Here is a 12,710-nt window from a genome sequence, read left to right as displayed (position 1 = left end):
AGGACATCATAAATGAATTGTGTGGAACCTAGCATTTTTTACAGCGTGTCTAAGGCTAGCTCAAAATTGACAGGAATGATTAACTCGACATGAAGTTTGTCTAATCTGTCCAGTTGATAGTCCAGTTCTGGACTATTCTTAGATGTCTATTAGATTTTCACTGACAGCCTATGTTCAGGCCTTTTTTACTATTAAACAGCCACAGCCATATCGGCCACAGCCACATCACCCTGCAGCCCAAGACCGGTTACTCACTGAAGCTAAGCAGGGCTGAGCCTGGCCAGTACCAGGATGGGAGACCACATGGGAAAACTAGCATGCTGTTGGAAGTGGTGTTAGTGAGGCCAGCAGGGGACACTCAACCTGCGGTCGTGAGTTCTGATGCCCCAGTAAAAGTGAAGGGGACACTGTACTGTCAGTTGGTGCCATCTTTCAGATGAGACATTAAACTGAGGTCCTGACTCTATAAATATCCTATGGCACTTCTCATAAAGAGTAGTGGTGTAACCAGTGCTTAATTCGTAAATTGCGAGTTCCCGGAACAGATTGGGGTAACGGATCAGGCATGTTACCCGAGGATGTGGAGGTGTCGTGCACGAAAGTGGAGAGCGGGGGGTGTTTGGCAGAGTGCTGTTGCGAACAAAACGGGAAGAGCGGCGGGGGTTGTCGCCGACTAAAGAGGGTTGGGGAGTCGTGGAAGAAAGTGAAAGTGAACAGCTGAGAGCTGAGCGGAGGAGGAGGGTGGTTGAGGAAAGGGATTGGTAAAATGAGGTGCCGGATCAGATTTCAGAGGATACGATTCTGGCCTTCCATTCACCAAATTGGCTCTATCACTGTCTCTCCACTCCACCAATAGCTGGTGTGTGGTGAGCGCACTGGTATCGTTGTCCTATGGCTGCCGTCACATCATCCAAGTTGATGCTGCACACTGTTGATGGTGTGGAGAGACCCTCTCATGATTGTAATGCGCTTTGCGTGTATGGCCATACATACACGATAAATGCACTATATAAACATTACATTTACATTACATTACATTTAACGCATTGCTTGGTGGGCTTTGGCATAACACAATTTTTAAAAATAAGTCCAGTTAATGATCCATTTAAGGCATTTTTGAAGGAAAAAGATGGTTCAGGTTTCTACTAGCAAGGAGGCCAGTGAGTGTATGCTATATTATGTTGCACATACTGTCATGTATATCCCCATACCATGTCTGTAGTTGTCAGAATCTGTGTAGCGGTGAGGTTTTGTTGATGGTGCTGCTGCTGTTGTAGCGCGGCTGTCTGCAGCAGGATGTGTTGCTGTTGAGCTGCATACATCTGTTGCAGGTACTGAGCTGTCATGCTTTGTGGTCTGTGCAGCGTTTGCTGAATTACCTAACAAAACACCACATCGTAAGTCTCCTAAGTACTAGAGGGAATCGTCACAACCACAACATAGAGATGGCAGCAATGTTCAGACAGTATCAAATAGCTTTTTTCTGTTTCTTTTTAGTTAAATTAAGACCTGGACTGCCTGTCTGTCTGACGAGATGTTTCCCAAAGGAATGGAGGTGCCTGTGGGGGTGGTGGAAGTGGCGGTGGTGGAGGCTGTTGTCACACCGCCGTCTCCCTCCAGCTCCTCCCGACTCGGTTTATCTGCATCACCCATTAGAGTGGCGTGTTAGCCAACTGAGAAAAGACAATGAAGATAAGAAATCTTTTTAAATGATTAAAAAAGGAAATTATTTTTACATGCTCTATTGAGTGATTAAATACTTCACTTTTTTTGTAAGCTGAATGGGTACTGACTGATAAACAATGATTTAATTTCATATTATGATTACATTTAAGCTCATTACATGTACACTAAATAATAATAATATTAATAATAATAATAATGGTAACACTACGATAAGGTTGTATTCGTTAATGTTGGTTAATGCATTTACTAACATGAACAAATAATGAACGATACATTTAATGCGTTTAATAGTAGTTGATGAAAATTAGTTGTTCATTGTTAGTTCATATGAACTCACAGTGCATTAACTAATGTTAACAAGCATGAATCAGGATGTAAATAATGCATTAGTAAATGTTGAACTATGATTAAGTGATAAATGCTGTACAACTATTGTTCATAATTAGTTCATGTTAGGAAATATATTAACTAATGAGACCTGATTGTAAAGTGACCATAATAATAATAATAATAATAATAATATAAGAGGTAACACTTTACTTGAAAGGACCTTTATAATCATGACATCACACGTCATAACTATGATGGAGAATTTATGCATGCTTAAGTGACAATAGGTCAGTTCTCATTTTTATGCTAAATAGGGATTGTTTAATGTCTTTGACACCTTGACATAAATAAATACATCAAATCATATATATATATATATATATATATATATAAGATTTGTATCTGCTGATAAACTTTTCAGGTTTTGTTAGAAAATAGGAATCAATTTTTTATTATTTTTGTCTCTTTTTCTTTTAAACAAACAATTATTTGTATTGGTCATGTAAGGGTCATATATTAATTGAACTTATACTGTTGTGTGTGAGTGCTGTGCAAATTAGCATTTTTGCAGAAGTAGATAAATGCCGGTCCAAAATTAAATTCAGCTCTGCAGAAACTTTCTGTCTGAAGAAAGGTGCTAAAACTGAACACAGGGCACAAAAAGTTTCATGCTTTTATTGTTGTGTAAAGAATTCGTAGAAAAAGAGGACTTATGTCTGGGGTGCGGCCAATGGAGGACTGAACAATGACTGACAAATGACGAATTTCACTAAACTCCACCTGTTAAAATCAACTGCCTATATAAGTTGAGGTCAGAAAAAGAAAGTTGTTGCCCACCTCCTTAATGTAACTTGTGCTTTTCATTGAGGATAACAGAATTCTGTAAATCGAATTATTTATTTGTGTCCAATAAATTGTTACGATGGGCGAGGCAGTGGCACAGTAGGTAGTGCTGTCGCCTCACAGCAAGAAGGTTGCTGGGTCGAACCTCGGCTCAGTTGGCGTTTCTGTGTGGAGTTTGCATGTTCTCCCTGCCTTCGCGTGGGTTTCCTCCGGGTGCTCCGGTTTCCCCCACAGTCCAAAGACATGCGGTACAGGTGAATTGGGTAAGCTAAATTGTCCGTAGTGTATGAGTGTGTGTGTGTGAATGTATGTGTGGATGTTTCCTAGAGATGGGTTGCGGCTGGAAGGGCATCCGCTGCGTAAAAACTTGCTGGATAAGTTGGTGGTTCATTCCGCTGTGGCAACCCCAGATTAATAAAGGGACTAAGCCGACAAGAAAATGAATGGATGAATGAAATTGTTACGATTTTTGACATTAAAGAAAAACCTCTCCTGACCTATTTTCTTATACACGCATGGAATTGATTGAAAATTCCAACAGTTTCCCACAATCATTGTCCAAAATGCGGTCTTTCTGTATTTTTCCAAAAACGAACTATTGCAAGTTTTGCATGTGCTAAACAGAAAGTTAACAGTTTCTTATCTGAACTGGTAAAAGTGCTTGTAATAGAAGAAATATTTAGAATACACAGTTTTGGACATTTGGGTATATCTTGTATTAATACTATGTATAAAAAGTTTTGAATTTTCTTCCAAAAATGTTCAACCAAAGAGCTTTTCCATAAACAATAATATAGAGTTCCCATCTCTTTATTGCATTTTACACATTGATCAGGAATGTTTGGTTTAAATTTGTGAAGTAATTCTGGAGTTATGTACAGTCTCATATTCCATTTATATTACAGAAGTTTGAATTGTGTATTAATTGCGTCATTAATATGTAAGCACATTTATTTGAGGTCTAGTAAATTATTAATGTCACTGATGACATAATTATAATGGAATCATGACAATTATCTTTATGACAGATTTATGACAAGTTTTATTGTCTTGATAATGTTAAGTTTTCATGACAAAGATGTGTTGTGATACATTTGTTTATGTTAGGTTGTCATAACAAAGACATCTTTCCATTTAAAATGACATGACTGTGTTCATTCATTCATTTTCTTTTCGGCTTAGTCCCTTTATTTATCTGGGGTCGCCACATCGGAATGAACCGCCAACTTATCCAGCATATGTTTTACGCAGCAGATGCCCTTCCAGCTGCAACCCATCACTGGGAAACATCCACACACACACCATACACAACGGATAATTTAGCTTACCCAATTCACCTGTACCACATGTCTTTGGACTGTGAGGGAAACCGGAGCATCTGAAGGAAATTCACACCAACACGGGGAGAACATGCAAACTTCAAACAGAAATGAGAGGGCTCTGGATGCAGACCTGGTGTAGTGCAATCTGAGCTGCATCCAATGCTTTTAATGTGCTCACCTAACCCCACCCCTAACCCTACCCATCTTGCTGTGACGTGAGTGAGTGCTACCCACTGCGCCACCATGACTGAATGATGATTATAAAGTATCCTTCATATTCAAGACATGTTATGTCTTGCATATGAAGTTTTCATGACAGTCTTATGAACACCCCTTCAATTAAAGTGTTACCATGTTCTTCTTCACACTATGAAACAAATGGCTGTTTTTATTTTTGGAACTGTTGACTAGAAGAACTGTTAGCAACCCGAATCTTCAATGGCATCACTGTGAAAAGTCTGTTTTGGAACCTTTATTTTTAAGGGTTAATATCCATTAGTTTTTCATTTATTTCTCTTTCATTTTTTGGGGGGGGGGGGGGGGGGGGGGTATCTAATTGTTTTTAAGGACTGAAAATAAAATTAAACTTTAAATAGTGTAAAATATTTTTTAATTTAGTATATAAGAGTATTTGTTTAATAAATGCTAAATTGACATTTAAGCACCTATTGTTGTATGAACTGTATTTTATTCATACAGCACATTCTAAATCTAACAACATAAATTAATACAATTAGACAGTATTGGCTCCTTAAGTAAATAATCAAAATACCCCTAAAACAAAGCAAAAAACACAACAATATATAGCTAGTGGCCAGAGTATAGAGAACAAGAACACATCCTACTGACAAAATCTCATCTGTCACAGTTTTTCAACATAATCAAGTACATTTGAAGTCAGAATTATAAAACCCCCTTTGAATTTTTATTTTCTTTTTAAAATATTTCCCAAATGATGTTTAACAGCACAAGGACATTTTCACAGTATATTCTATAATAGTTTTTCTTATTTGTCTTATAAGTTGTTGTTTTTTTTTCCGACTTGAATAAAAGCAGTTTTAAATTTTTTAATAATCATTTTAAGGTCACAATTACTAGCCCCTTTAATCTATATTTTTTTTCAAAAGTCTACAGAACAACCCATTGTTATAAAATAACTTGCCTATTTACCCTAACCTGTCTCTAATTAACCTGGTTAAGCCTTTAAATGTCACTTGAGCTGAATAGAAGTGTCTTGAAAAATATCTAGTCAAATATCATTTACTGTCATAATGACAAAGACAAAATAAATCAGTTATTAGAAATGAATCATTAAAACTATTATGTTTAGAAATGTGTTGAAAAAAAATCTTCTCTCCGTTAAACAGAAATTGGGGGGAAAATAAACAGGGGGGCTAATAATTCTTTCCCCTATCGTAGTGTGAGCTAAAATAATGCATAAATCCTAATGAGGGCAACTGACAAATAAGATCTTTAAGAATTACAAATGCACTCACCAATGCTACAGTAGGCTATAGCTGAGAGATTTTACAATGCACAAAAAAAAAATAACACCAATATACATTCTGAAAATTAAAGTGATGAGCATATTTTTAACCAAGCAAAAGTATATGTAAATTTCACTTTTATTTGGTATTAATACATTAAATTTAAGTTTATTTTTAAGTTTCCAAAATTACAAAACAATAAAATGTACAAATGTTTTTTTAACAATTCATAAAAATGTACCATCTAACTATATCTTCAGTTCATTTTAGTTTCCTAATTTAAAAACTTTTTAAATATTTGATAAATTTGTAATTAATCTGTTAAAATTATGATGAAAAGTAAATTATTTACATATTTAAATCTGGATTTAACAGAATGTATAAACTATATGACTATTTTATTCTTTTTAAAATTAGAAAGTCATAGCCTATTTGTTTACAATTTCTGTACGTATGTTGCGTCTTTCTTTTGGAGAGTTTTTATTTTACAAAGGTTTAAATTCTGTTCTCATTTGGGTCTTCATATCTAAACTTCATATCTAAACTGTAGCCATATAGTTATTTGTCACACTGTTACCAAAAGTTGAGAATATAATGAATTACTTTAAATAAAATGATGACAGGTCGTGCGGTTAATTGCGCATGCTTAAGCAGCCGCGCGATCTCCCTTTTTAAATTCAGTCTCCAGTGAGGTTACTTTTGATGACTAAGACTAGTTTTTACTTCAAAATTGTATTATCTTGTATTCACACAAACTACGAAACTAAATAGTTAATTGGGCTACATAAGCGATTCTAACAATCACTTTCTGTTCTCTTTTTGAAGCCTGCAACCATAATTGGTCGCAAAACTAAACGAACACGTATTTTAAACAGTTATGCCTAATTAAAATAAAAAGTAGCCTGTAACAAACCAATTAAGCTTGGAATAATATACGATTAATTTAAAGGCAAATGCAGCCTTTATAAAATATAAATGTGTTTTTATGCTAATGTTATAGAATAGTAACCTGAACAGAAGTGAGAAATATAACGTTATGTCGGAAATCATTTAGAAAGGCGTTTTGTATTAAAAATCAATACAATTTTGTGTAACTTCCATATCGACGCATGCAAAACATTATTAATCAACGTGTTATGGATTATGACATCTACATACACATCTCTAAACTTTACAGAATCATCTTTATCGAAATTATATCAGAAACACTTAACAAAACAACGAAAACTTACGAAATGCGCTGTGAAATATTTGGTCAGGCCGATGGTTCATGCTGCCTCAGTCAGTCATCATCTGAGCTGCTTCATCTCTAAGTGCTTCTAATAACCCAGTGACAGAGAAACGCCCACCTCTGACAGCTTTTCGTGGGACACTGATTTATTGTAAAACCCGATTTGACGGGAATCTTTTTCAACAAATGTTTTTTTATCATTAAGTGTGCTCGTCTCCAGCTTTGGCCAATGATGTGAGCATGACGCGTGTGTCCCGCATGGAGTGTTAAAGGCGCATCAGCGTGTGTGTGCGTGTATGTACCTGCCTTGTCATATGAGAGCTGCGCGCTGCTGCTGTTGTCTGCGTGTGATTCATTCATGCTGTACTGCGACATGAAAAAAGATGGAGATAAAAACACAACTCTACACAGATTTAGACATTTCTGAGCCAGCAGCACCACTTGCTGTGTAGGAGGACTTCGTGCAGCGCTTCTATAACAGTGAATATATAGCAGTATAATGGCCTAAACTTTTAATCCTCCTTTCCTCAGATTTTAGATTTTCAAGTCATCTTTGCCAGTTATTGTTTGATCACAACAAAAGTATAAGAATATGTATGGAAAGTAAGTATGTATGGAAAAGTAAGTATGGAAAGTAAGTATGTATGGAAAAGTAAGTTTATTTATTCAGAATTCGTGATGCGTAAATCTCAATCAGTGGTGTAAAGTAACAAATTACAAATACTCAAATTAGTGTAGTTGAGTTTTAAAGATGTGTACCGTTACTTTCCCGATACCTGTCCAATCAAATTGCACAGAAGTAAATCATGCCAAACTACCTTAAGACATGCAGAAAACAGTTTGGAAGCATTAAAAGTGTCTAAGCAGATATTTTACATATAATGACCCAGAGTCTGTTTCGACTAAATATCACTGATAAGAAGAAGACGGGTGTTTACTGACCGAAATGGCCTTAAGCAATCCCTTAATGCACTATAAGTTTACACACACACACACACACAAATTACATTCATTCATTTTCTTTTTGGCTCAGTCCCTTTATTAATCTGGGGTCGCCACAGCGAATGAACCGCCAACTTATTCAGCATATGTTTTACGCTGCGGATACCCTTCCAGCTGCAACCCATCTCTGGGAAACATACACACTCATTCACACTCATACACTATGGCCAATTTAGCCTACCCAATTCACCTGTACCACATACATGTTTTTGGACTGTGGGAAACCGGAGCACCAGTAAGAAACCCACGCAAATACAGGGAGAACATGCAAACTCCACAAAAAAACGCCAATTGACCTAGCTGAGGCTCGAACCAGCGACCTTCTTGCTGTGAGGCGACAGCACTACCTACTGCGCCACCGTGTCGCCCACAAATTACATGTAAACACATAAACCTTTTACAGCACAATACTCACTACTTTTGAGTAATTTTCATCGGGCAACTTTTCACACATACTTTGAGTAATATTTACATCAGATACTTTAACTCTACTTGCTCTACATTTTTGGGCAAGTAATGGTACTTTAACTTGAGTATGATTTTTCAGTGGCGACGCAGTGGCACAGTGAGTAGCATGTTCACCTCACAGCAAGAAGGTTGCTGGTTCGAGCCTCTGCTGGGTCAGTTGGCATTTCTGTGTGGAGTCTGCATGTTCTCCCTGTGTTTGTGTGGGTTTCCTCCAGGTGCTCCGCTTTCCCTCACAGTCCAAAGACATGCGGTACAGGTGAATTGGGTAAGCTAAAATTCACCATAATGTATGAGTGAGTGTGTATTAATGTTTCCCAGTGATGGGTTGTGTAAAACATATGCTGGATAAGTTGCCAATTCATTCCACTGTGGTGACCCCAATTTTTTAAATAAATGAATGATTTTTCAGTATACTCTTTCCAACACTGATCTCAATTTCCATATATTGACACTTATGACTGACTTTGTGGTCAAAAGTTACATATGAAAACTGATGAAATGCTCTTAAGCCTGTGTTGATTAATTGGAGTTATCTGTCCTGGATAGGCTAAACTACTTTTTTTAAGAATCTAGGCTACATTTAACTAACTGAAATAAACTGAACTGAGCTTCAAGAGTGACATTTGCTAAACTGAACTGAATCGGTTACATTTTAACTGTGACCACACCAGCATTCACTACTCTCCTGCTTGGCTGATTTGCTGAATGTTTCAGAAACTGCAGTTCTAGCTTTTTATACTATTTTCTTCATCAATGTTCAGCTGCGTTGTTAATATACATTGTAAAATGCACTAGAAAATTAGATGAGTTAAATACACTGTTAACCCTTACTGTAGATTATGCAGTAAATAACTGTAAAATATCCAGTGTTTTGCTGTATTAAAAGGAAACAGTATTTTACTGTAAAAGGAGCAGGATTTGTATGAAATTTTGTAGTGCAAAGAATAAATTACAGTAATTTACTTTATGTACCCATTACAGATAGTTACTGTGATAATAAATGGTAAATTACTGCTCAACCATTATTACCCCATGTACTGCTTTATGTTGCTATATATATATATATATATATATATATATATATATATATATATATATATATATATATATATATATATATATATATATATATATATATACTGTTCAGTTTTGGTATGTGTATGGTCAGTATTGAGGAGAAAGTGAGACAATGCATTGATGATAAGTTAAATTTCTCTGCAGCCATCTCTGTGTTTTCTTTGGTTCCTTTTATGTTTTTAACATTGAGTATCAGGAGTCAACCAATGTCAATGTCACAGAGCTAATTAAAAGGTAAAGATATCGACGAGATGCATTTAAAGGCAAAAATATTCACACAGAGCAACCAAATTATCACAATCATTTTTATAACTTTGTTTACTTTTCTATAATTAATTTAATTTGCCTAGCTTAGCCAATAGTTAAGCTTTTAAATTGCACTTTAAGCTGAATATTAGTATTTTGCTAATTAACTAGTAAAAATGTGTTATTTAAAAAATATGTTAAACAGCACGTACATACATTTTCGCAGAGACTCAATGAATTTGTTTGGAGAAGTTGGTAAAAATGGCATTAACAGTATAGTATAAAGACTTTCCTAAATAAATGTATTAATCAGGTTATTTGTTTTTTATTATTATTATTACTACAGGTTTGGAACAACATGAGGATCAGATTATTTATTTATTTTTTATTTTTTTGCTTTGGATGACGTTTGTATATTGTTTGTATATTATTGTTTTTATTCAATGATATGTGCATGATTGTGATAAATGTAGGCAATTCCTTTGAAAATATGCTATGCACCAGGGGTGTCAAACTCCTGGAGGGCCGCAGCCCAGCAGAATTTAGTTCCAGCCCTGCTTCAACACACTACCTTTAGATTTAGTTTAATCAGGTGTGTTTAATTAGTATAACTGCACTGTTACTCTGTAGATTGTGCAGTAAATAACTGCAAAATAGCCAGTGTTTTGCTGTAATAAAAGAAAACATTTATTATTTATTAACACATTATTTTACTGTGAAAGGAGTAGACTTTGTATGAAATTGTGTAGTGCAAAGAATTAATTCCAATGAATTCTCTGATGGTTTATGTTGCTATTTATAGAGACGTGCATTTTAAAGGCAGAAAATAATGATTTAGGCATCACCACACACTTCCACAGGCTGTCTGTCTTATTCTAAACACAAAGGTGTTAGAAATAGTTTTCAGAAAATGCTGGCCCTTTAAGGGAGCCAGGTGTTTGATTTGTTTACTGCTGAGTGTGCTCTATTCTCTGTCCATCAATTCAGATGTAGAGTCTGATATGTATTAGGCTTTAAATAAGAATCTACAATGAGTAAGTAAAATGTGTTCAAATGTTTTTGAGGGTTTCTAAAATAAGGCTGTGTTTTAAGTTATTTTGTTGTTATCTTGAACTGTGTACTTGAAAGCTACATTGTTAGCTAGTTAGCCTCTCCTCATATAACTTCTTACATTACTTTTGTTTAAGTATTTATTGGATATTGCATACTGCCATAATGTACAGATGCTAACAGTTGTATGTATCTTTCTGGCAACTAAGCCAAAATTAAATTCCTTCATCTCAGTAAGGTAACTTTCACAAAAAAAAGGGAATCACAAAAACATGATACACATAGCCATCCACACACAAAAGCTCCACTGTCCGGTCCCAGGTTGTGAGTTTGTTGCTAAGTATTTTTCAGAGCAGTGTTGCCACCTATGAATTTATATTAGAAACAATAATAAAGTTTGTTGTCATGAGATAATTATAACAATAAAAGATTGGATCCTTTGGTTTTTCGGTGTTGCCAACTTTATTTTTTATAATTACTTTAAACTTTTTATTGAGATTTAACACAGTTTTTAATTATTTAAAACTTTAAACTTTAAAATAATTATGTTGTGTTTTTTGCAGTTCATTTGCTGATCTACCTTCCTGCAGATTTTAGTTGCTATTCATTTCAAACACACCTAAACCAATTAATTAGGACCTGAACACCACTTGATAATTACAGGCAGGTGTGTTTGATATGGGTAGCAACTGAAATCTGCAGGAAGGTAGATATCCAGGAACAGGATTGAGCACCACTGCTGTATACCATGGGGGTCAAACTCCAAGTTCCTGGAGAACTGCAGGGCAGCAGAGTTTAGTACCCACCCTGCTACAACATTACCTGTAGATTTCTAACAAGCCTTAATTAGTTTGATCAGGTGTGTTTAATTAGAGTTACAGCTTAAAGTCCCGGTCACACTGCACTTTTCTCCCTATAGACTTCCATTCATACGCATGTGAGTACTGCAGACCTGGAATGATAGCTCATGCGACAAATTTCATAATTCGCAGCATTGGAAAGTTCAAGCTTGGAGAACGCTGACATGCGAAATCACATCATGTGATTGCTTGATACCAATCAAAGATCAGAACATGACCTCTCTGGCTTGCTTTTTCAATCTCTAATTATTTTGTTTAATTCCACTACTCGCTTTGTTTAATTCCACTTCGCAGTGCAGTATGACAGAATTTTGCTTGCTTTTTTAATTTATTTAAAATAAATTTGTCTGAAAAATTTTATGCCTTCTATTTTTAAATAACAGCTAAGAATACTGATTAATTTTAGTAACACTACAATAACTATATATGACATACTATTAATGTGTATGTAGTATAATGCTGTGATTTGTAACAATACAATACAGTAATTAACTGTACACAGTTTCCAGTTAGTTACCACTGCTGCTCTATTACAGTAATTAACTGGCAACACTGTTGCCAGCTACTCCCTGTATCGGTTCAGTTACAGTAAATAACTGGCAACACTGTTGCCAGCCACTCACTGTAATGGTTCAGTTACAGTAAATAACTGGCAACACTGTTGCCAGCCACTCACTGTAATGGTTCAGTTACAGTAATTAACTGGCAACACTGTTGCCAGTTACTTACTGTAACCAAACTTTTACAGTGAGTGGCTGGCAACAGTGTTGCCAGTGTTCTACTGTAAAAAACCCCGGTAAGGTCTAACAGTGTAGAATTGCAGTCTTAAATGCTATTTATGGTCCTAAAACCTTTAACATACATGCAAACTATTATTAGACATGATAATTATTAGAAACTAGACAGAATGTTCACATAATGGGAATCCAGATTTTTAAAAATGTTATTTTGTATCTACTGTGTGCTGAAAGATTAGGAGAAATGAGTCTTCTATGCCATTTCTGCAAAATCAACCATTTGCCCTTTACTTTAAAGTGTTCCTCTGTGTATTTACTGAAGCAGTTTTTCATGAAAGTTACTTTGAGTCGTTTTATTTGCATTTAACTAT

General features: G+C 35.5%; 1 protein-coding gene and 1 long non-coding RNA gene across 5 annotated transcripts in view; one reads left to right on the top strand and one right to left on the bottom strand.

Moving 5' to 3' along the window:
- Window positions 1-7,274, bottom strand: part of phc3a (polyhomeotic homolog 3a) — a gene marked incomplete in the record, with an annotated part of 27,746 nt that extends 20,472 nt beyond the window's left edge. For all 4 annotated transcript variants that reach the window (NM_001443288.1, NM_001443290.1, NM_001443289.1 and 1 more), the window contains 3 exon segments: window positions 1,212-1,379; window positions 1,510-1,673; window positions 7,206-7,274. In NM_001443288.1, the coding sequence (NP_001430217.1) occupies window positions 1,212-1,379; window positions 1,510-1,653 (312 nt within the window).
- LOC147846430 (uncharacterized) overlaps window positions 5,129-12,710 on the top strand; it is an 8,290-nt gene continuing 708 nt past the window's right edge. The window contains exons 1-3 of the long non-coding RNA XR_015478748.1: window positions 5,129-7,481; window positions 7,539-9,188; window positions 12,418-12,710. The exon at window positions 12,418-12,710 is cut by the window's right edge and continues 708 nt beyond it. This is a non-coding gene — a long non-coding RNA (uncharacterized LOC147846430). The remainder of the gene's footprint in view (window positions 7,482-7,538; window positions 9,189-12,417) is intronic.

The sequence above is a fragment of the Danio rerio genome, chromosome 2, assembly GCF_052040795.2.
Source record: "Danio rerio strain M-AB ecotype USA chromosome 2, GRCz13ab, whole genome shotgun sequence".
NCBI lineage: Eukaryota > Metazoa > Chordata > Actinopteri > Cypriniformes > Danionidae > Danio > Danio rerio.
This window is presented reverse-complemented; position numbering and strand designations above follow the sequence as displayed.